This window comes from Macrosteles quadrilineatus, unplaced genomic scaffold, assembly GCF_028750875.1.
Source record: "Macrosteles quadrilineatus isolate MER2022 unplaced genomic scaffold, UCM_ALF_1.0 Scaffold_2__2_contigs__length_208266976, whole genome shotgun sequence".
Taxonomy (NCBI): Eukaryota; Metazoa; Arthropoda; class Insecta; order Hemiptera; family Cicadellidae; genus Macrosteles; species Macrosteles quadrilineatus.
In genome coordinates, this window is record NW_026542595.1 from 23,454,816 (window position 1) to 23,480,664 (window position 25,849).

At 34.9% G+C, this 25,849-nt stretch overlaps 1 protein-coding gene across 7 annotated transcripts in view; it reads right to left on the reverse strand.

Moving 5' to 3' along the window:
- Positions 1-25,849, reverse strand: part of LOC128985378 (desmoplakin-B-like) — a 412,041-nt gene that overhangs the window by 286,464 nt on the left and 99,728 nt on the right. For all 7 annotated transcript variants that reach the window (XM_054404818.1, XM_054404815.1, XM_054404817.1 and 4 more), the window contains 7 exons: positions 14,459-14,524; positions 7,816-7,869; positions 5,717-5,823; positions 4,576-4,786; positions 2,728-2,850; positions 1,917-2,087; positions 483-1,111 (listed from right to left, as the gene is read on the reverse strand). In XM_054404818.1, the coding sequence (XP_054260793.1) occupies positions 483-1,111; positions 1,917-2,087; positions 2,728-2,850; positions 4,576-4,786; positions 5,717-5,823; positions 7,816-7,869; positions 14,459-14,524 (1,361 nt within the window). The remainder of the gene's footprint in view (positions 1-482; positions 1,112-1,916; positions 2,088-2,727; positions 2,851-4,575; positions 4,787-5,716; positions 5,824-7,815; positions 7,870-14,458; positions 14,525-25,849) is intronic.

Genomic DNA, 25,849 nt, shown 5'->3' on the forward strand with positions numbered 1-25,849 from the left:
ATAGTATATTTCATAACAAGAGTAGAAAGTGAGTCATTACATATTTGATACCATGTTTGAAGTTCGAGATTTATTGAGCACTTTAAATGGTCGAGAATATGTATAGGACCCTCTTTCACTTGTGTTTTGAACGTTACTTTTCGCTACACCACAAAGACAAATTATTTTTTTGAACATTACAAAACTCATAGCATTTTTCAGGTTATAACATCAATTAAACAAAAAATATTTGCTTTGGTTGTACAGTTTTGGTTGTTAAAAAACAGTTGAGAAGACCATAACAAATCTCTGTTTGTTTAAATTGGCAAAATCCAAAAAAGATACTGTAGTAAACATTGCTTTCCCATAGTAAACATTCTTTTGCTGTAGTAAACAATATAATGATGAACTTTTGCAGGTGATAAACATGTAACGAAAACAGGTCATATCACAGTAGTGTAGCGAAAAAAATGTTTAATGTCTCATTGAATTTATTTACTTACTTTTGGCACCTCAATCTTGTATCATTTTCAGCTTCTTCAAACTCACATTTCTCTTCCTCTAGTAATCGGTTTTGCTCTTTTAATTTCCTCAATGTACTTTGAAGATGTTTGATTTGGGCAGCTAAAAGTACCTCTTTTTCTAATCTTAAAGCTAATAGTCGAGATTGCTCATCTCCATGACTCTCGTATATGGCTATTTTCTCTTCCAACATTTGTACCCTCTCTCTGTAGAATAACAACTCTTTTAGAGAAGTAGTGTGAGTTAGGAACTCAGGATCATCATCAGATGTTTTAAGCAGCTTTTTGTTTCCCCCTTTCTCTTCTATTCTCTCCCTTATCCGAGTAAGTTTGCGTATCTCGGCCCCCAGGTCTCCCGGAGGAGGGTCGAAGGTCCAGTCAGTCTGAGTGGCAACATTGAGTAAACAGGCTGTTAGTCCGTTGTCCTCAAAGATCCCACTTTCCTGCATGCAGTCTTGGTCTCTCAACAGCCGTTTTATAGGCATTTCATCCTTCACATCTTTACAGTGATATGTGGAAGACAAGTCGTTAAAAGGAAGTACTGTTGCAATTATTCTGCTGGGGGACTTGGCATGGTCCATTAATGAGGGTTGAGTCTCAAAACCCTTTGTCTGAAAACACACAGGGTAGAATTATATACACGGTAATAGAGAATGAGGAGAAGATCAACCACAACTGTATTAGATTAGATAGTTACAGGAGTATACTGAATACTGTGAACTATTCTGAAAGTGATTAAATGAACATTACCCACACAGACAAATTTTACAGGATTTGATAACCTGCACTTAACTGTACATTCTAATAGTAGGCGAGCTGCATACCACACACTTTGTTAACTCCTCTTATCTTGTATGGTTTGGTGTTATCTGTTGTTGTGTTGGCAGGGGTTAAAGGAGAATTTTTTTATAACTTCTTTATTAATGTAATTTGTTAAGGTTTTCATTATCAACTTTTAAACGTTAATTTAAGATTGGTCCTCCCACCAGCTAAGTCACACATTAATAAGCTTCCATATGGATTGCACACTTAGGGGAATCGAACCCCAGCAAATAGATAAACTTGGAGTTACACTTGTCAGTGCAACCAGTTAGGCAACTTAGCCACCATATCACCATCGGACGCCGGGGCGAGTGCCACATAAACGTGTGCAAAGTGCTACACTTGGGCTCGCATGTGAGATTCTATGAACTAACCTGGGGGTTAGCAATACACTTAGCTACGAAATGCAGTGTAAAGCTACACTCGTAATGGCATCAATGGTTTAAATAAGAAAGAATAATATTCTGGAATATAAGCATTTGTTTCTGAGTGAGGAAGCAAAACAATAAAGCATATATATTAGATTGTGTACTATATGATGTACTGTTGACACTATTGAATGTTGGTCCTTCATCTCTAGAGCTATCTACTGACCTGTGCAGCCTCCTGACACATGGCAGCTAGGGTAGCCTCTAGACTCTCCAGTCTTGTCTCGTAGTGACGCAGCAGAGCCAAGGCCTGCTGGATACTGATCCTCTCAGACACGTTCTCTAGACTCTGACACAGCTGGGCTAGCTTGCACTTCACATCCCTGTTATTGGGTTCCTAAACATTTCAACACCTCAGTTAGTGCTAGTTAGTGTAATGTTGAAAAGAAGGACCTGATGTTAAGACCCTTTCTAAAACTAGCAAGTATATGTATTGTATAGCATATTTATTACTCTTTGGGGTTTAAGATGTTACTTCAACAATGTAGGAATTTCACTCAGATCATTGTTGTGTGTTGATTAGTTGATCAGACTACCTATTAAGGTATTGATCAATGATAATTATGATTTTATTGTTCTGGCTAAAGAATAAGGATGTCTTAGCAATGAAAAACAATATGTAATTTCATTCGCTACACTCTTATACCATAGGTCATTCAACTATATTTACTTTAAACCATGTAACACAGTGTGTGTGTTGTCATCATAAATAAACAGTAAATAAATTGGTAACAATTAATTGATAAATGAATCATCAATATTGACAGTCAATCAACAGAACCTCGTTTGGTTGAAAACCTGGATCCATTGTATTTGCTTAAAGAACACCAGGGCAACAAATAAACACTAGAACCTACCTAATGAGTATTGCATTTTGAAATATACTATTATTAATTACAAAAAATGTGTAGATTAGTACATCTATGAGAGTTAGCTTAGTATGTTTCATGATATTTATTTTGATTATATTTATTTACCATTTTAAAGTCTTGAAAGTCGGCTTCGCTGATATCTTCACTTGTTGGTAAAGACATAACTCCACTGTCGCTAACATCGTCTATTTCCCTATCACGGGTATCAGGACTTCGGCTAGAAGGAGACTATAACAAATTCATAAAAACTGGTATTAGTATTACACCAATTAGATAACCACAAAATTATCAAAAATATGTTTTTTTGTCATTCTGTAGTAAAAACAGCCGTTTTAACACGTGCGTTTTGTGGGTCTAAACAGTAGCGGCGACTTGAGCCCACGCCCCCCCCCCCCCCAAGTTTGTTCGCCGGGCCCCCTCTCCCAATTATCTTTAAAATCTTCATCACATGTATTACCGCCTAAAAACATGCAAAATAGCTAGGCACGTCATCTCCCGAGGCACTGAGGCGTCATCATCGTCTTCCATGATTGTGACAAAATTGTGAATACTTCCCGTAGTCATGGAAGAAACATTATCATAGTCTACAGTGATTGCAACCAAACCTATGACATCATAAGATAACAACATATAGTCTCCCGCCATAGGTAAGTAACATTTTTTACCTGACTCGAAATAAACAAATTTAAAGTGCAGCTTCCTAATAGTAAGAAATTAAATGGAATGAAAATCCTTCTTTAGCATTAATGAATGAATGGAATTATATATTTATTAGCTAGTTCCCTAGCCACCGAGGTTTATTCGCCGATTTGATCGTAAAAAAATTGTCAAGTTCATTTATTTGAAATCAGCGTAGAGGGCCCTCTGGTGTCACCCACCAGGATTAACCTAGGAGGATTAACATTAATGTTTTATCCTCATAGACCGGGGGCCACATTGGTTCTAAATATGGCTCTATTATAACGCCTTCACACAGCCCACGAGGACAGTAACTGCATCAACTGTTGATGCAACCTGCATGACTGATGACAATTCTTTTACTTAGGTTGGTAGAGCATTTATATCGATCAGTCAAGTAGGGAGTGTCAGTTTAGCTGTTGTACACTACTTGTCCTAGTGCTCTTACTGGTTTTAACAAATTTTCATCATAAAAAACTTATGGTAATTCTCATATAAATATTGTTATGATAGGGGGCCCGTGTGGCTGAGCCTGTCTCACAATCGCGGGCCCATGTCCTGGTAAAATTTCCCACAAAATCCCAGTCAATGCTCACAGGCCCCCCTACCTTGTCAGCCCCCCGCACTGTGGGTTCTGCAGGCCCGCTATCGCCGCCACTGGGTCTAAAGTTGAATGAACCAACTTGTCCTCTACCTCTTAAAATTAGAAAGTGTTAATAATCCATTATTTATTCTAGCTTGTACATTATCATCCTTCTTGATTCAAACAAATTCACCATCGTTAAATAACCAAACTAAACAAATCCATAAAAGCGGATGAACTAAACCAGATGAACTAAATTTGTTTCCATTATTTGGACCTCCACTTAACAAACTGACAAACAGGTAAGGTTTTCTCTACATAAATGTTTTAGAACTCATGGCACCACATAATACTGATTATCATAATATTGGTGTTCAATATACAAAATATTTTCTGAAGGTTTTCTATTAGGAGATTTAGTAACTCAATTGGGTGGTTTTAATGTCTAGTTCATTCACAAAGAGTCTGTCTTTGTTTTAGTCCTGTCAAAACAAGACTTGAAGTCTTTGTTACAAACTAAGGCCAACATATTCCTTAGACACAGCTGTTAATTAATAGCCCATACAGCCAATGGCAACCAAGGGACCTACTGACCTACAGCTTATAGTGGAATCCGAACAACATTTTTTATGGTAATTTAATAATTTTTTAATAAGGTCCAAGTATGCATGTGATCACCTCGTTAATGTTACCTTATAATGGAAACTACTACAGCTGACACCATCGTCCAACTCAAGTATGCGGAACTCAAGTAGATCGTTCTGTTCTCGCAACTCTTGTGCCTCCGCCTCCAACTCCGCCTGTCGCTGCTGCAGCTCTGTTATTTGCTCTGCCAGTGCCAAGTTGATCAGATTGTCTCCCTCGGCCCTCCGACACTCTCTAAGTTGCTGCTCTAACTTAGTCCTACAACATCAATTGCACAATCACAAATGCTCTACATAGAAACACACTTTGTAAATTTAATGATTTTAACCCATCAGCTCTATTCACCAAAGGTTATTTGAGCTACCTAAAGGAAGAAAAAATAAATCCAAGGTAAACATATTAAAAGTTTCAGTTTAATATATTTTTTAATTAAACTTAAATCCTAATTCTATACAGAGTTTTAAAGAGAAACTCTTTTTTGCGGTACATTCAAATTTAAAATATAAATTTCACACAGCAGAGTTTTAATTTTCTCATCTTCGGTTATCAAACCTTTAGTGTTATGTTATCCAACCCTTCTTCCTTTGGACGGTCGTTTATTTATTTTTTTTTATTTGGGAGCTACATATTTATGTGTTTCTTGACTCACTTTGGGCTGTATTCAGACAACCCATTGAGGGGAATTTTTTAGCACTGTCTGTACTTGATGCACCAGGCAGGATTTGATAACCTGCCCTTAACTGAATGAACATTCTGATTATTTAGGCGTGCTGTATACCACATACTTTGTCAACTCCTCTTATCTACCACCTCTCTGCTACCCTCATGTTATTTACTTGTTTATTTTTTTTTTACCTGTGGATGATTGGACCAAGTATCACTTTTTATTTTATTTTAAAGTTATTACAGTAGTTTTGTTTGTTGACTTTGGCTTTTAAAAGGAAAGAGTCAATGGTTTCAATAATAAATAAACTACTGTAACTTAAATCATGACTAGGATTGACCACTGCCATAGTGTAACATTTTACTTTCACTTGCCACTTGCTTATCATCTGTTCAGCTTGAAACAAGAGTGATTGTTTTGAATAATCATACTTAATAGATTACAAACTCACACCTAAAGACATTACAGTCCCCTCCAAACTGCAACTATATTTTAGAACAATGGGTTGTAATAGTGTATCTCACCTCTGTCTCTCCTCGTCTCGTAGTCTCGTGATGGCCACTACATGACTCCTCTGTAGCTCCTGGTGTTCCTCTAGCAGTAGCTGGTACAGGGTCTCCAGTCCCACCTTCTGTAAAAGCACAAACACAAACTTTTTTGGCTAAGGAGAAATTAAACAATTTGTCGCATAAATTAAAATCTTGAATTGTGTAAATTAGAATTAAAGGATCCATGGAAAAGGTACTGTAGAACTCCGATTATGCTAATCAATAGAGACCAGACCCTATTCAGAAACCTAATCAAAAATTCGGATAATCAGAGTTTTACTGGAATTTCGGGAGTTTAAAAAAATCCTCATTTTCGGTATTACATGAACATTTAATTAATAATAAATGAAATCGGAACATTTTTACAGTTTACGCTCTTAGTGCAAGTGTTCTATACATGTTATTAAGTTAATAGTGTTCTATCAAAGTCCAAAATTACACACTGGCTAAATGTGTTTAATAACTATTCTTTGATGTTTTGCAAAACTTATTACTGTAGCTTTATGTTTTTTTAAAATTGTTGAAGTAAGCGATTTGGATAATAGGTGATTCGGTTAATTAGAGTTTGGAAAGTTGGAGTTCTACTGTACTGTATTTACTGTTGTGTTTAGGGAGTAACTCTGTAATAACCCATTCATGATGATTAATGAATTTTAATTAACTAATTATTATTATAAAAATCACCTTTAAACTCGTGTTTTGTTCATGTTTATCAACGTTCACCAAACTACATACAAAATTTTACACAAGCTGGTGGAGGATAGTGCATAACCTTTTACCGTGAGCCCATCTGGAATTACTAAAACTTTTTAAAAGAAAATGGCAGACCTAAAAAGGCTGCAATCACAAATTGAGTAAAACTTTCAGGATATTAATTTGATGTCAAATCCTTCACAAAACATTATAAAAAACATTCCTCTGACTGTAGTATAAATAACAGCCTAATGATAATCATCACATAGGCTACGTCAACTGTCACTCAATACATCAGCAGAGCAAAAGAGTTGAGCATGATATAGGATACACAAACTGTTTTGTCATGACTTAAATAGACAAAATGATTTAAGAGGTAAAATATGGACCGGAAGCCAGCAAGGAGTGGCTGGACCATTGTATGCAAGTTTTGGCGCCACAAGGACCTTGAACTTCAGCATCCTGTTCACTTCAGAGCTAGCAGGATTAAGGACCAGCACAGGAGACTTTTAGTAAGAGGATGGAAGACAGACTAGTAGGAATATTCAAAATAACCAACAGTTATAGCTTCAGTTACTGTAGTGAATAGTATCCGTCTGACATTCAAGAAAAAAAGAGTAACAATGTATGATTCCCTTGCTAAGAACCCTTAGCCTTTTCATTGGGCTTAAATAAATCAATCATTCTGTCTGAGGAGCCAGCTGATCTTAGTCAGTAACAACTAACATATCATTATCATTTATTCAAGATCCATCCTTTACTTACCGGCAACTTAACACATTTGTGGTTTTGATGTGCCTATTATGTATCCATCTACTTATTGATCAATTATCAATCATTGACTTGGAGAGGAGACGCCACCTAGATTTGTATTTTAACCCAAATATGAGCGAAGGATGAGTGTAGAATGGAGTAGTAAGATGATCTGTGTAGCTTTGTCACTGACTAAGATCAGCTGTTTCATTAGTCAGGCAGGGTCATTTATAAGCCCAATGATCAGGAACAGCTGGGTCCAGTTTCAAACCAACAATAAAAAGCTACTGACTTATCTCAGGATTGATCCGGCAACCTTTTGATTGTCTAGTAGTACAACAAATAAAGCAGTGCCACTTATCTTGTACAATATACGCGTATATACTTTCAGTTATTTAAAAATGTCTCCAACAGTTTTTATGAAAATTTGTATTTTGGTAAAGTTGTATTGATTATAATAGCTTAGTTAAGTAACTTTAAACAACAATAAATAAATGAGGAACTTGAAAAGAATTTTATAAAATTAATATATATATTTAAGATTCGAATACAAATTTCCTACGTATGTTACAGTTTTTGCATAATTTTAAATCAGTTTCGCTTTAGTTTAAATGAATTATTAGTCTCACCTTGGTCCACATATTTATTATCTGGGAAGATTCTGTTTCGCTCTTTTCCTTCTCCTGAAAAAACAAACTTATTTCAATATTTACAACTGCTAATTTGTTTAATAAAATGTATGGTAGCACATGTACAGTATACTATACTGTTATTCAATAACAACAAAACTATGACAGTTTTCATTTGCGGTGTTAGATTATAAACATCTATACTATTATATAAAAATCTAATGGTGTCTGTCTGTATGTGTATTACTAATAGGTGCAAAAACTACTGAACCAACTAAGCTTATATTTTACAAAAAATATAGCTAACATACCAAGGACCATTATAGGACTATTCATATTTCGATACTGACCGTAGGCTTTGCCCCTTTGGCTTTTACAGTTCTGAGGTGAGGATTTTAAAAGTAAATATTGATTGGTCTCCATGACTGCGATTAGAACACTAACAATGTTTGTTTACATTTGATTCAATTCAATGTAAACAAGAAGAACTGCTAAATTGCATATTTCACAATTTCAGACAGCTGATACAAAGAAGTTAAATATAATATTTTCCATAACTATGAGGTAGGTTTATTTTAATCTAACCTTTTATCATGGATTATTTATTCTAAAACTGTCAATGATTATAGAAAAAAAATTCTATAACCGTTGCTGTATCAACTCCGGCTCTGCTTTGGATTTTTCGTCTCAGTTATGAAAATAATGTTATTGATATGTTTTCATGGATACAGTATGAAAATTACAATCCCTATAGATGTTTTGTATGAATTTGGAGGCTATTTTAAATAAATTTGAACTGCTTTACATGTGTTAGATTAACTTAACATAACTTGCACATCACATTGTTTTTTATATGTATATTTAGGTAAATTTAGTTATTGTTTTTTGCTAAAACTATGCTTAATTAAACTAAAGAATATCATCAATAACAAAATTGTACGTCATTGATTTTGTGTTCTAAAATCTGTTGTATATGTGTAACTATATTAAATTATCAAATGGTAATACAAAATACTCTTATTTATCTTAACATAGCTTTCAGTTCACATTTACTTTATTTGATAAATTTATTATTTGTGTTTTGCCACACCACTGATTAAATTAAACCAAGGAAAGTATCATAAAACTAAGCAGTACACAGTGTTCTTTTGTTTATAAAATCAATAAAATATCTGTTACTACCTATGTTTACTTAATGGTAAGTGTGAAAATTTAAAGGCAATGGATGATGGAACTGATTAAAAGAACTGGTTTGTATATTAAGTTGTTTGTTGATATTTTTGTAGAGTAGAATCAGAGATGCAATGAAACATATACTGTATTTGCTATTACATTTTTAGTCCTCGACGCTTTGATAATCATATTAGTTTTGTCTGCTGTCTTTAGTGCTAAATTATTTGTTTAACATTTTTTATAGTATAGATATAGTTTCTTTAATATTTCAAAAGACTGTATTGATAAGGCACAAGAATATTTCTAAAGTTTATAACAGCTGACTTAGTTTTGCTAATGATTTATTGTGAGTGAAGGAACTGAAGATTGAAGGATTTGTTATTTATTATGAAGAAGAGTGAAATTTAAAAAAAATGTCCATATAAATTTAATAATAAGTATTTTTGCAACTTCAAAATTGAATTTTAAAATGTCAATTATAAATAAAAAGATATGTAATTAAGGGAGATGAAGGTAAATCGTATGTGAAAGTTTAATTCGAAAATTTGGTCAGTTTTTCTCATATCAGCCTACACAAGATTTAAAATTAATCAAAACCAAAATGGTGGTATCCACTACTTACGAGATTTAAAAATCATAACTTAAACCTTTCTATTAAGGCCATAAAAGTTTAATTTTGTTTCTAAAAGCTTTGGCGGATGTGTAATTACTATATGCAACTGATGTAAAGATTAAAATGTTTCTATTTTGTGTCCTCTTCCCGTTGCAAAGCACGGGTACAACAGCTAGTACAGTACTAAAACTAAAGACACCTGAAAACAATCATTGATGTATTGATTGGAGATTCATATTTTTATATTCCACTTACTGATCTCAGTTGTTTTTTCTCTAGCTATTAACTTAAATTGTTGTGTTTTCTGGTTAGAACCGGGATATTATCATATGTTTTATCTATGATATTATTCATTAGTTTAACCTTAGGGCCCTTGTTATAAAAAGGAATTTGATATGAGAAATCAACTATACAAATCAACAAATTAGTCTGATTGTATGTGAAATGACATGTGTTTATTGTTTAGTAAAAAAGAGTGAATACAGTACTTATTTTCACTACACTATATATTTTACTATTTAATTATTTAAACCATTTTTAGTGTAATTTTTTTTCAAATGGTGTATTCTGTGTATTATAGTAACAATAAATACTAAACTATAATAACTCGCACAATACTCTCTCTGGAAATACATGTTACAGTATGTCATATTACAGACTGATACTGTAATATGACAAATAATAATGGTATAGTTATAATAATAATAATAGTGCAGGAAAAGAGTGTAAAATTTAGCCTAATAGTGGAATTTTAATTTATCAGGCTGAAAATTGGTGGATATGTCGTACATACAGCTGGGAACATCATACTAAAATTCCCAAAAAATCCCACTTGGGCAACATGCCGCCATCTTGGAAAATGACCGCCATAATGGATTTCCCCCCTTGTGTCACATATTCAAGCATAAAACCACTCGTAATTGTGATAAAAACATACAGTTTCTTCAAAATTATTTGTCGGGATGTAATTAAAATATTTAGGGCCAATGTAAATAATTGTGTGTAGTAATTAAACATTTTTATGCAAAAAATTACCAAAACATTTTTGAAAGGTAATACTAGTCTTGGATTTAAAATTGATTTAAGACCTATTTTACTCATCGGGAGAAAAACTTACCAGCATAAATTTTTTGAACAGGTCAATATGCACAAGAAATTTTAATAATATTTGTTTTTGGTCTAAAAGTATGCCGTCATATTGACGTTGAACGTGCGATTGTAGCCTAAGTTTTAGACCACGTCGTGGTGGAGACTTTAATATAATGCTGTAAATGAAACGAGTTCTCATGCAGCATGCTTAAAGTGAGGGGATATGTTTCCACATTAAAACCCTTTAGGAGATCAGACAAGATACAGTCACATTTAACCATGGGAAATGTGGTCGTTGTGCGGGGTGAAACTATTCCTATTAGCCAAAATTAGCTATTCTATCAAATTATGTGTCTTGTCCGTAATGATTAACAGTTGTAGACATGTTTTGAATACGAGTTGGCACCATTACCAACAGCATTATTCAACGATGGGACCAATAGAAAACCGTTAAGGACCATGTGGGAGAAATTGTGTCCTTCTACGGATTGTCTTCCACTAGCTTCAAACCTTGTGATAGATGGTGGGCATCTTCTTCACATGGTAGTCTGGCAAAACCCGGCTATTTTCTCTGGCATTTTTTAAGGCTTACCAGACATACATTGTAAAACATTACGGAAATCAAATCATTGTTGTTTTCGACTGATTCCAGGAAAGTACGATGAAGGATGTAGAACCCGTTAGGCGAACGTTTAAAACGACATCTGCCGAAGTTCTTGTTGGTTCTGATGTGCAAGTGGTATCCCAGTAGCATCCATTCTTAGTCAACGCAACCAACAAAACACAACATTGATCAATTAGTAAGCCATCCAAACAGAAACTGAATACAAGCGGTCCATGCGAAAGCTGATGCAGACCGTCTAATTGTCCAAACAGCCATCCTACTAGCCAATGAAGAAAAAACTCTGCAATTGTTGGAAATAACACTGAGGCATTCGTCCTTTTATTGACCCTTACTGACCCTGACAAAAATATCTTAATGCTCGTTCCACTTTCAAAAGCTCATTAGCAAAAGATATTTTCATCCACAGCACTGCAAAATAGTATGGACAATGTCAACGAGCATCTTCTTTTCCTGCATTCTATGTCCGGTTGTGATACCACGTCAGCAAACTACAGGAAAGGGAAGATACAAGCCTTCAATGTTCTGAAGAAATCACCAATTCTTTGCCAACCAGTGTATGTGTTCAATCGGGCGGAATCCACACAGATGGAAATCGTCAAAGCTGGATAGGAATTTCTTGTAGCCTATATATGGAGGAAAAGGCGGTCAGGGACTCAAAAGAACTCGATACAAACAGTACCTGAAAGTAATATCAAAACGTCTTGACTTTTAATTTGACCTTTCAACACTACTACCAACTTCTGAAGCTGCTAGAGAGCACAACCTTAGATTGTACCACCAGGGTCAAGAATGGCTAGGGGGTTCTCTTCCACCTACAGAGTGGGGATGGAAAAAGAACGAAATAGGTACATTTACTCCAATTCCTACTTCAATGCCCCTTTACCTGACAACCTTCCCAACTTGATAAGATGTGCATGTAAGACTGGATGTAACAGGTATTGTGGGTGTCTGAAAATGGGTTATCTTGTTCACGATTGTGTATCTACTGCACCAACGGTTGTGGTCACAGGATCAATGCCACATCAGTACTAAATGAAGAAGGGGACATTAATGTACCTGATTTACCAACCCAGTTCCGTTCTGACCGGGAAGTGAGCACAACCGTCATCCAAATGATTCCATTCCACTTTGCAGCAAGAGGAAAAAGTCACATCAAAGAAAATAGTTTTTATAACTCACAAACTTATCAATTGTCAAACAAAATATATTCAGTTTTTTTGGAGTTTATATAAAAAAGAAAAACATTATGTATCAAACAAAAGTAAGTTATAAAAGTAATACTAACACAACTGTTTATTTACTATTAGTAATTTAATTCCATTTACATAATTTTATTACAGTCACCACCATGATGCGGTCTAAAAAGTAGGCTGCAATCACATGTCCAGCGTCAATATGCGGCATACTTAGGCATATAGACAAAAAAATAAATATAATTATATATTCTTGTGTGCCTTGACTTGTTCCATAAGATTTAATCAGAGAAGTTTTATCCCCGATGAGTAAAAGAGGTCTTAAATCAATTTTGAATGCAAGACCAGTATTACCCTCCAATTATTTTTGTTTAATTCTTAGCATAAAAATTTGTAATTTCCATACAAAACTATATATAATGGCTCTAACTATTTTAATTACATCCCGACAAATAATTTTGAAGAAACTGCACGTTTTAATCACAATTAGGAGTGGTTTTATGCTTGAATATGTGACACAAGGGGGAAAATCCATTATGGCGGCCATTTTCCAAGATGGCGGAATGTTGCCCAAGTGGGATTTTTTGGGAATTTTAGTATGATAATCCCAGCTGTACGTACAACATTTCCACCAATTTTCAGCCTGATAAATTAAAATTCTGGAATCCAACACTATTTTCCTGCACTATAACGGGAGTGTGGATTTCCAGTGCCTCCCGGGTATAAAGTTAAATATTAACAAAGAACCAACACAACTGTTTGTGTACAAATTGAACTGTAATCAAACTAAGTGGGGGTATTTACTAAGCACTTACTGTCAGACATTTTACAACACTACTTGTGGTGACAGCTTGGATATCTGCCATGTTATTGTCCACATTCTACTCCTAGCGATTATTATGGCTTTGAGAAACGATAATCAAGCAATTATTCAATAACAATCAAGTACTTAATGACAGCGATTGCGCCGCGCCTTGCGTCCTTAGATGAAACAAGCAAAACACCACGACAAGTAGTTGCTGTATCGGCCATGTTGAAGGCGTTCTAAAATGTAATGATTGTTGTGGGTCAGTTAATTTCAATAACATGTAATTTTTTTTATAAATATCAACTACTTAAAATCCAAAGATTTGTATCATACATTTTCTCTAGTGTACCGCGTGTGTGTGTGTGTGTGTGTGTTTTGTCGTCACCGTGCTAAGCTATAGCTTTTGTCTCTGTAGTATAGACTTATAACGACAGCTCCGGTGAAGATGTAAAATTTTGTAGAACATTCTTTTAGAGCAAAAAGTTATAAGAATTCTTTTGTAGTTCCAAACCTGTAGTAAATCAATAGTCATGACATAGAGAACATATAATATGAAATGGTAAATTGGTTTCGTTTATCAGTGTAGGGCCGATAACAACAGACCATCCATTATTTTCCCTGATCTTAATATGTAATTAATATTGAAAATACCGACAATTCAAGCAAGAGCAAAAGTAAAAAAATAAATGGTGCTATACCGATAGATGTTTTATAGTCAGTACCAGGAGACCGATCTTTGCTCGGATTGAATTAAACATTAAATTTATTAGATAAGTTATTTAGCTAAATTAAAGATATGTATTTATAATGTACGGTTATCAATGTGGACACATTTAGATGATACAAAGAACATTTTAATATACCTTTATAAATACATAGATTGCAATAAAAATAACATGGATCAGCTGTTTCAAAAAGGTATTGACGATAACATGGGCACTTTCAAGGGCTGTTGGGCAGAAACTGGATTATTCCCAGCCTTGTGACCAACTCCAATCGATTTCTAGTGGCCAAATACAGTACCCCTTAGTACAGAAACAAATTAAAATTCCTCGGACGAAAATAAAAGTTTGTCGGTACATGTGCTTATTTTTGATTATAGGATTACATAGTTCATATAATATATACGAGTATTTACTCACGTTTGACGGTTCCCAGGAATTCGAGTTTGATTGTTCGTTGTTTGGTTGATCGTCTTCTCTTTTCGTCTGTAACAAAAATTGATCATGTCTCAAAAAATAGTTATTACTGTATTGAGAGCGTAATTATCATGATATTGTACAACTATAGTGGTTTATGTATAAGAATCGAAGATAAAGAAGACCACCAGAATGTAGATAATTTGCTTGACTGGTCCGGTATGTTGAAACATTCGGTACCTATCTCGGTTAATTGAGATGTGCCTGTCCTACTCCTGAAGGTATCGAATAATTGTAGACCTTAAATGGGCTCTAAAAAAAGTTTCCAAGCTTAAATTGTACAAAATGAGACATTGTTAGGTCACCGACGTAAGCATCTGCAGAGGCCAATAATGGACCTAATCCTGCAAATAGAAAATGCACCTATAATCACGCACATGCTACAAGTGGCTACGTGTACCCTCATAACTTATTAAATTGTAATGCGTGTATTATTAGAGTTAGAGGTTAAAGTCAAACTGCAATTTTATTCCAATCAGCCCTGACTCCTGACCCCATGCAACTATTTTTAGTGAATTGCTGTTTTATTATCAAGGAAATAGCCAGTGAGGCGGGACAGTGCTGTTCCCACGGCATTGTGTAATCAGCTGTTGAAACAAACAGTCAAGACAGCTGTTCGTCAGTATACCAACCATCATAACGTTGCCAAAGAGTAAAATATGAACCCAATGTAGAGCAAGGCCCAAAACCTTCCAAAATGGGCTGGTAGGGGTCTACTGCTTACCATGCCTTTTGCAGATAAAAACTGTGTCAGTTAATAATATACATTATGAGATAAGTAAACATACATGTCAATGTATATATGTATTTTTTATTTAATGGAAGTATTTGTGGTATTGTACAATATTTTTAAACTTCTGAAGTCAGAGTTAATTCCTATGTTCCTAAGTGTATGAATAGAGGCGTCACTTATCCCGTGGCAATTAGTAATAAATTAAGTGTATTTCAAAAGGATTCAACAAATATTACTCTACCTCTTTTTTTAATTTTAATCAATCCCTGGTTAAGTTACAAGCCTAGGGAGATATGCTACACAACACAGTTTTATAATTTTATAGACGGTTTCAATTTCTATATGAAGTCATATACGAAATTGCAAATTCAAGAGTTTTTCTGTTCAGTTTAAATTCGCAGCATTGAATTTTACTAACAAAGATTTTTAATTTAATGTGCATAATATCATCAACCTATAGTGATTTTCTGCTGACTATAAGCGGGCCGCCCCCTGAGGAGGAAGCATATCACTGAATAATGTATTAAAATTATTGTTATGCTCAGTAACTTTGTTTAAAGTTTGGTAGCTCTATCATTATTATTTTTGTAAATCTTTAACCATCCCTGGATTTTTTCCATCATACATATTATTTTTCTTCACTCTACACTGTTTTTTATCTAGACATTTCACGCATGAAACTAGTCCGGAAAACAGCTGTTTGCCGCCTGCTTATTGAAATGTGGTTTCATTACTCATACAACAGCGGTAATGTAATATTTTTATTATTTTTAACAAACGAAAACATATCCTTAGAAGTTATGAGTAGTGAGTGATTGATTGTTAAGTCCTTAAGTCGATTGGAATATATACCAAATTTGTACAGATGTTTTTATGTTTTAGTTTTTTTTTCGGTTACTTTATAATAGTAAGGCAAAAAATATTGTACGTCACTCTAACAAGAGTATGCCCTACCGGTACACGTATGGTAATCCCCTATTTTTCGGACTAGTAACGTAATATACTATTTCAAGCGAAATACAGTACTACCACTACTACCTGATACTAGTTTCACACATGTATGTTCGCAGGAGCAATTATAAACACCACGTTTAGCATACCTCCATTATTTATTTATTATTTTCTATCGTATTATTATATCATGTTATTATATTTATAACACTATCTTGTGGAAAATAGTTGAGTAACCTTATATCATTGCAAAATGCTTTTAAGGAACGCATGTATACGTCACGAACTAGTCCAATGTAAAATATAAAGACGTTTTCTTTCAAAAGCGAAATACAGTACCAGAAACTGAATTAGGCACGCACTTCACTTGACATCTTTAAATGATAATCCATCTAGGATAAGACAAACATATTATTGTTTTGAGTGTTTTCGAGAAAAATTAGATCATCAAAATAACAGTTATTTACGTAGAAATTGTAACACTGCGTTGGTTACCTTAGGCACCAAATTAATTGACACTTCACAATAAAACATAACCGCCAGAGAGTCACCGGCAATTGCCGTAAGATAAACACTCCAACGAAAACATGTCAATCATGCATCTAGTACTGAGAAGAATGTACTGAAATAAATAAATCTATATCCGTCCTGAAATTATTATCTGTAGCTGTACTGTAAAGAATCCAGCTTGCTTTGCTGGATACGTTCCACGCACACGCAGTTAGTCTATGTGGACGGGCAAATGCAAGGTTAAAAGAGGCTGACAACCTCTTAAAAAATGAATGAAAACTACATCTGTCATTCCACCGAGTGGACATTATTTGACTGAAACGGATGATTTCCGTAGCAAATGGCGACTGAGAGAGTTAACAAAAGAGAAAAGAGTTTTTATAGTTAATCATCTCCCATTCTTAACTCCTGAAGGTGCGTAGTCAGAACTAGAATTTCTCGATAGGGAATGCTTTATTACCATAGAATAAATATTTATTCTATGCATTATTGCGGACGGCAGGGAAAGACTTAATACCCGGGTTCGATTTATTTTTTATTTATTTATTTATGACAGAGGCCATTAACACTATTTATTCAAATTTATATATAATAAAAACAAACATATAAATAGGATAAAGAAATATTTTTGCATGTTGAAGTATTGTTTTATAATTAAAAGTTACAGAGAGAATTATCATTTTTTTATTACAATGGAGGAGATGAACTATGTTGTAGTTTGCTTATTCATGGATATCTATCTATCTATACTATTATAAAGAAGAGGTGGTGTCTGTGTGTGTGTGTGTGTGTGTGTGTGTTTGTATGAGCTAATCTCAAAAACTACTGAACCTATTGGGCTAAAATTGCACACACATGAAGCTACAGTTCCGAGGATACATATAGAACTATTCCCGCTTCAATATTGTCCTAGGGCTCTGCCCCGTGGGCTTTCAAAAATCGGAGGTGAGAGATTTCAAAGTAAATTTTGATTGATGGTATCCATGACAACAAAGAACAAACCTACAAAGTTTAAAAATGTAAACTTTGATTTCACAATTCCATACAGCTGGTTCAAACATTCATTTAAATACTGCATGAATATTAGAACAGAGAGGGTAAGGATCATATTTAAAATAATGATGTCACTATCCTGAATGTAAACATTATTTAACATTACTTAAATGGAGCTGTCAAACCATACGCTAATGTCATTTCATTATAATAGGATTCTTTCAGTTACATAATTTGTTTATTTTTATTTACTTTTTACTTTTTTCTATGGTTCAGGGGCAGTCGTAGAACAAAAGAACCAAACTTTCTTAAACCATGTCCTCACCCATAACTGCAATAAGCATTTTATACTTATATGCCAACCCCGTACGAAGGACGGGTACTCTGCTAGTATCTATATATATCTATATATATCTATATATATAATTCCGTAAGTCAAATTTTTGTAAAGAAATTGTGAGTGACTGGATGGCCGTAGAAGGATGGGAGGGGTCTTATTTTAAAGGTCTTGACGTGAATTTTGAGGGAAAACTATTCATTTTTCTTATTTTTTTACCATAAATTCGCAACAGAATAAAACTTTTCCCATTAAAACAACATGGGGTTTAATTTGTTTACATCTTTTGAAATTAAAACAGCTGTGCCACAGATTTGAAAACAGTGATCAATACACACATTTGGTTTACTTTTAGCCAGTCAACTATGAAATGTATACTATAATAAAACTGAAATATTGAAGATTAGTCGGAAAAACGTCTGCATTCTTTGTTTATATTTAAATCATATACTCAAGTTTCATTTTTTCATGCTTTTACCTAATTGTCGTGTTAAAGGAATAAACGACATAGAATAAATATTCTGTATAAATAATCAAAGAGTCAAAATTAAATCTAACTTCTGTTTCGTTTTTATTTTTAAATCATATGTTCAAGTTTATTTTAAATGATGTTGTTTTCTTTATATTTCTACACATTTTAAGGTTAAGGTTGTGTAAATATATACAACTAAAATAACCTATAAATGTTATTGGTTCTAAAATGGTGTATTTGCATTCCTTCGTAAGTAAATTTTTTTAGTGCAGTGAATATACAACGTAGAGTAATCATATTCGATCATACTTTTATAAAATCACCAGGGATTCAAGATGTTTTGGTATGTAGGCTGCTGGATATATATTCTTTTCATTATAAGTACTGTAATTAATATGAATGCCAGGGGAATACCACAAAGGCGGGGAACTGTTCATAGGAATGACAGTGCGCGTAGGAGAGCAAGAGTAGATAATGACGAACTTAATCAAGATATGTTACAACCCCTTTTTAGGAGACCCATGGTAGACGAGAGAAATGTAAAGATCCATGATGCAGGATTATTGGACCAAGAGTGCATTCAATGTAGTGCTCTTCATTTTAGAGAAGAACTAACGAATAATCATTTTATGACATGTTGCCATAACGGACTTATTAACCTTCCTCAGTCAAAAACTAATGTAGAACTTAAAAGTTTGTTTGAAGAGAGCCCACAACTGTATAAATTCATTCGACAATGCAACAGTGCGATGGCTTTTGCTTATTTTTCAGCCAGTAAGAAAGATATTCCAGGAAAAGGACCATACTGTTTCAAAATTCAAGGACAGATTTATCGTTCAATCTCAGATTTGCTGCCTCAACATGATGAAGACCCCGTGTATGGCCAATTGTACGTTATTGACACATCAACAGCAACAGAAATTCGTCAAAGGCGTCGAGAAAATAGTGACTTAAAACCTGAAAGATTGTAAAAACTAGCTGAAATTCTATTAGAAAATCCATTTGCACAAATTTACAAAAGAGCTTCGGAAGAAATGGTTGTACAAGGTGACAGTGAATTAGAACTTAGGTTTGTAGACAGGATAAATATGGATCGTCGTAGGTATAATAAGCCTACTGCAGATGAAATTGCAGGCGTCTTCAATTCATCTGAAGGCGAACCTCCAATGAATTTTTAAAATTCCAAACAGGGAAGCTTTTATTTATCCTCATTAACCACAAGACCAAAGCTACCTTAGTAAACCAGTATTTATTCACAAACAATGATATGTTTGCTGCCTTTTCATGTTAAACCACTGGAGTGATTCAAATTATTTATTGAAAATGACATCAACAAAAGCAAACAAAGAAGAACAACAAACTGGTTTTTACACAAAAGATATGGTGTAGGGATGCCTATTCTGACACATAGATAATGTTATTCTGAGTTTGTTTAAATACCGGTATTGCAAAAAGTTGTTTTACATTTAAGCTTTTTAGGGACTTATGTCCCTACAAGCCACTAGTTATGATAAAATTTGGCACAATTTTTTATTTCAACCCATATTATTACAGTGCTGGCCAAATTATTAGACTAATGCATTTTTTTCATGTTTTTTTTTATATTTTTCGTACATAAAAATTGCATAAAAAATTATTGTATTGCCTATTTAAGTATAAAATGTCTTTTGTATGTTACTTAAGTATAGTATAAGCTGAAAACTTCATTATTTAATTTTGCAGTTGGCACCCCTGCCTTTGGTGTAAAAACAGCAAAAATAAAGAAATAATTCAGGGCTACCACCTGTGAAAATAAAAAAACAGAATTTTTAGCTTATAATATTTAAAAATAACACACAAATAAGAATATGTACTTTAACCAGTAATAAAATAGTTTTTTGGCTGAAAAAAACCAAATAACTATAAAAATGAATTTTAGTCTAATAATTTGGCCAGCACTGTACATTTCATCAAAACAACCTTTTCTCGTCCCTGGAGCAGCAAATCTAAGTACTAGCATTGACTTTATATCTACGTACTATTAACGATCTTAAGTTATTTAAACAAGGATTAAATATGACTTGTTAATGAATATATTTTAGTTATTAATCCAATCAGACAATTGAAATTCGCTTAATATGCAGGTTTGCTGCAGCGGGGTCAACGTCACGGAATGTCAAAGTCTTTCGCTTGGCTTGTCATCGGAACGATTTCGACGTGTCATCAGCATTTATTAGAACTCTAGCATTCATTATTACAGAAGTATCGACTTGTTTTCTAATAGTGTAAAACAAAGTAGGCTATATTCCTGAGTTTATTACAATTAAGATTAGATTAGATCCATTCAACGCCGATTAACTAGGGTGTGTAACTGGTGTAACTGCGTATTTAAGATGAAGAATAGTGGTTCTGAAAATCCTAATGACCGAAAACTACTGGTTCTACAGTAGTTTCAAGATGAACAAGCAACAGAACTTTCTCTGGATCAACCCGGTGCTCTTATGATTACCAGGCGAGCACTACTTGAACCCTCTAACCGTATAATTATAAAGAGAATATACAACCAGTGATGCCTGGAGACCTCCTCACTGTGGTTGGCTACAACCAGAACCGAAGTGAGATTTGTGAATGAACCTTAGCGGAGACATCAAACACCGGCAAAGGCGGCAAAGGCAGGCAGCTGGCCAATGTTGGCACATTCCGGGCCTGGGAGCGTGGGAACTGCTGACTCTCTGACCTGCTCACACTATACACGGTACACGGTACACGGTACACGCCCCGCTACACTTGCGACACCTACACGGGACTGGTCTATGGTAGGAAAACTAAACCTTATTACAATAAGGTAAACCCATATATTTACCTACCACCTAGTACACCTAGTAGTTTTTTTAGTACTCACCTAGTACTAAGTCTTGGTACACGTTGACTACTACCATTGACTATATAAGTAAATGCTACTACGTTTACTTTTGGATATGTACTATACTGATTATTGGTTTGTTTTTTAAAAAATCTAGCAAATTTAGTTATAGTATGTAAAGAAGAATCAATGGTTTATTTTCATTTTTCGTAGTGACAACCAAGTTTCTGTTTGTACTTCCGTCTACTTAAGTTTGTTTCATTAATGCTGTTATCTCATTACAGGGCTAACGTGTTGATATAAAAACAGTAATAGTTAAAAATATTTGGTAATTTCTTTTACTGTATAATTAAAATACCAGGGGTTTACGTGGAAATGGCTCCTACGTAATTTAGGCTAACCTAATATAGAGATCTGTGTTCTAAATTATTACATTTATACTTCTTAATATTCAAATTTAAGAGTATAGTAGAACTATGATTCAAAAAGATCTGCAGTATAAGAACCCAGCCATGGTTTATCCCATGTAGATGAGTCGAATTGTGAATTGTGAGCCTCACATAGAATGTGATTATGTGCCTTAGTTTTTCGATACTTTAATAACTGATGTAACCAAAATGTAGGCTAACATTTAAGATGCTGTATTTTGTTAGCAGTAACTTGCATTTTCAGTTTGGCTTGGAAAAACATTGTGTATACTACAGAAATCGGCTTTAACGTGAAACCACTGTTGGTGAAAGGTGGCTCATTCAACTATCATTTCAGTTTAAAGTATTAAAATATTAATAGTATGTTAATTTTAATTTGAAAACTAGTTATGTAAAACTTTAAAAGCAGAGGGGGTGTCTATTGGCTTCCATTACCAAATGACCATTTTAAAATTTGTTTTCTAGTAATATTTTATATTATCTTATAGGGAAGTTTGCTATTTACCTGATTTACCTCATGTGTACAATTATTTGTCTTACTATCTCACAATTGTGTTTTTGGGTTTTATACATCTCGTCTCAAACTCAACACTAGTGGAAATGCGTTTCGTCATCAATCGATCCATCGTCAACGTCACTGTTTAGCTTATAGGTGGAGTGAGGAGGGAACTCTTCCGTTACCGTACTGAAGTGTGAAAATTCAAGTGCAGTTTTGATTAGAACAATCGATTTGAGAGACAGGCAAAAATAACAAAACACTTCTCGAAAGCACCAGAGCTCAAAGGTCCGTTGGTATCTTTTTAAGACTAAAGTAGGGTATCTTCATGAAGAACTGATAATTTTGGTTTCAGATTAAAGTATAAAAACATAACCTTCGGTAAAGTTGTGTCTTATGCATAGCAGGCAAAAGACCAATCCACAGTTGTAATACAGGATATAATTCAAGCAACATACATGAAAGTACGACATATAAAATTACTGTACGTGTTACTTGTTACTTGATTCAAGAATATAGGTTTAGTCACCGAGAAAATTTGAATAAATATTTAATCTTTGCAAACAATTACGGAACGAATTCTAATTGTTTCATCATGTTATAACGTTAAAAGATTTTGTATTCTAAAGAACAATATAACTTTGAAGGGTCTGTTAAACCCTTGTATTAAACCCTACCGAGGGACGGTTTGAACTGTATTGGTCCCAAGACGAGGAAGTGTACCAAATAGATAAGAAGAGCGAGGATAATTGGGATGATCGTAATGACACAGAACTAGCCACGATCCAGGCCGGTCGTGGTCACGGGTTCGAGCCCCGCCGCATCACACAGCATAGCGCAGCCCACGCACTAATTGCTGCTTGATTGATAGGCTGTGTCATCACGACTCGCGAGGCTACATGCAGATTCCCCGGGTAAAAGTGGGTCAACGCTTACCTCAAACTGTCGAGGATACTCTACGATTCCTTTCCTAGTTGAATGCCCATTGAACTAAGAGGTAGAGCAACTAGTCTACAGGATGAATGTAAGCGTGGGCTATGCAAGACCCTCAGGTTCGCAATGAAGTGATCGACGCAATGAAGTGATATATCGGTATAAAGTATTTTTATTTGCACTCAATCAAGAATTTGTCTTGAAGTCTGTACTCAATGACAAACCAATGTCGACGGAGACGCGGTGAAGGACGTGGTTTAACAAAGCAATCATCTCCCATTGTTAAGCGGTGAAACTGCGCGGTCAGAACTGGTTTATTAGTAAACGTCATGGAAATGTCAAAGCGGATGGACAATTATGATGTGTCATCAGCATTTAGAAATATTTACCTTCCCTATTTTACCTCAAGTATATTAGGCCTAAATTTAATTCTAACACATTTATATAATTTAAATGAATTTCCAAATTGATTACTGCTGTACATTTAAAATGGTGATTTTCAATTGCCTATCGCCATAAACGATTTATTCTGTACGTAACAACATTCCTTACTTCTCTGTGGTAGCGACAACACACTATATTTGAATTTGGTTAAACAGAGCTTGCCTTAAACCTGTCTCATAATATGGCATCATGTGGACTACTATATGGTCCTGCCTATCCTGTCCGTATCATTTTCCCTGTACTACCTGTTCTCTTTCCTGTCTAAAGGAAATGGTTTCCTGTCAACTGAGTCAGTAAACCTAGTTCATATTTCCTAAAAAATATTAACATAATGATTGCAAGTAATAAAATTTCTTAAGTTTAAGCGTTGATTACTAATCAAAGCTTGGATTGGCAAACAAATTGTAACCGGTGCTCCCAGTCAATTTTGTGATGTAGGCCTAGGGTATGCCAACAGTCTACAGGATGAGATGAGGATCGATCCGACAGACCGCCGCAATCATCAGTCGCCGCTGTGGCTCGCGGTGGAGCCAACATCGCACACCAGGGGTTGAATTGGTTTTGGAGCGAAGTAGCTGATTGTAGTTGCCGTTACTCAGGGAGCCGGTGACCTTGGCGGCGATTTGCCTGTCTTGTCTTGGTCTTCATTGTCGGTTGACCTCCACGGATCGTGGCCGATTTCCCACCCTTTCACGACACGACGTCGACCGCTATTGTCCTACAAGTAGGCTACAACTACGCTGCAATTAAGATAAGGGAATAAAGTGATATCGAGAGTGAGAGGTCCGCGATATCATGCGGCTGACAAGACGCAAACAAGCCTGAGAACTCGAATATGGCGAAATTCCGTTGTTGGGTCAGATGAAATAATGACACGGTACTTTCGTAATACGCATTGTTTTGAATCCCTTGTTTTCGGAAATAAACGGCGTCCGCTATTCTTAGATTGGATTTCTACTAGAAATCCAATTTCTACATCTCATTGCTTTGACTACACGGCAATCGAGTTTCTATCGGCGTTGTCTGTCAGTCAAGATTAGCAATACATTTCAACAGCCTGAAATAGTCTTAGTCTATATCACAATTGCTCGCACATTTTTATGTACGAACTAATTCAAGTAGAGTTGTTACTTTGTGTCTCTATTCTTGTCGTAACCCCAGAAGGATATGTGGGTAATATGCATTTTTGTATGCTGCCTAGCTCCAGACAGGTTTACCTAGTTCCGGAATATGAAATGTGAAAAAAACTACATACATTTTCTATAACTAAAACAGACGTAATTAATCAGTACAGTATTCTTTAAAAGGAATCGCTTGTATTCAAAGGGAACTTTGAAAGCAAACAATTGATAACGTATACGAGTAGCAGCATGAAAAATATGAGTGGTTAAAGAGAACCAATAAGTGGAATTAGTGGTGGAGAAGAGATAAATATTGCAATGGTAAAAAATCTTCTTTTATGCCACAACGCAGAATGAAAGTCCACAACGTGTTGAGAGTAGTTTTGGAGACGAGTCACTAAATTTACTATTGTTCTATTGTGGTATTTAAAAATATCCATTTATGTATTAAACCACCGTTTTGAACAACCTATCAAAGTTTTAATTCGTGTTAATTTTGATAATATAATTTATGCTCACACCACTTTGACCTCTTTTTACAACATCCCTGTGAGCAATCAACTCAAGTGGCAGAACGTAGAACGTGAAAGCGTCTGCTCGAGATCATCTCATCTCAACAAGCGCCTCTTGACTTGAGTCCCTGACATTGACGAGCTGTTGTTGGTTTACGATCTGTAGAAAGCTTAGTCAGTAGAAAGTGCAATATTCTGCACAGTATTGTCTTGTCCATCGGTGAAAGGTGCTGCAGCGCATCCGGTACCGCCTATCAGCACCGGTCTGCAATCTTCCGCCTCTCAATTGGTGGCTTCAGGACTTTCTGGAGCAGCGAGTTTGTTTCGTAATGACCAAAACGTTCGCTAACGGGATTTCCTATTCTTTCACCAGCGGTCAGCATTTTGGCCAATGATTTGTCCAGATCACCAGCATTCATTCTTCCAAAATCCGTTATAAGCAATCGTAAACCTTTCTAAAATTCCATTCGATTTCACGTTAACCATGTTTATGAATCTACTGTTTACATGCCAATTAAAGAACGCTGATTTCATACATCTATGAGATAATCACTTCAGAACC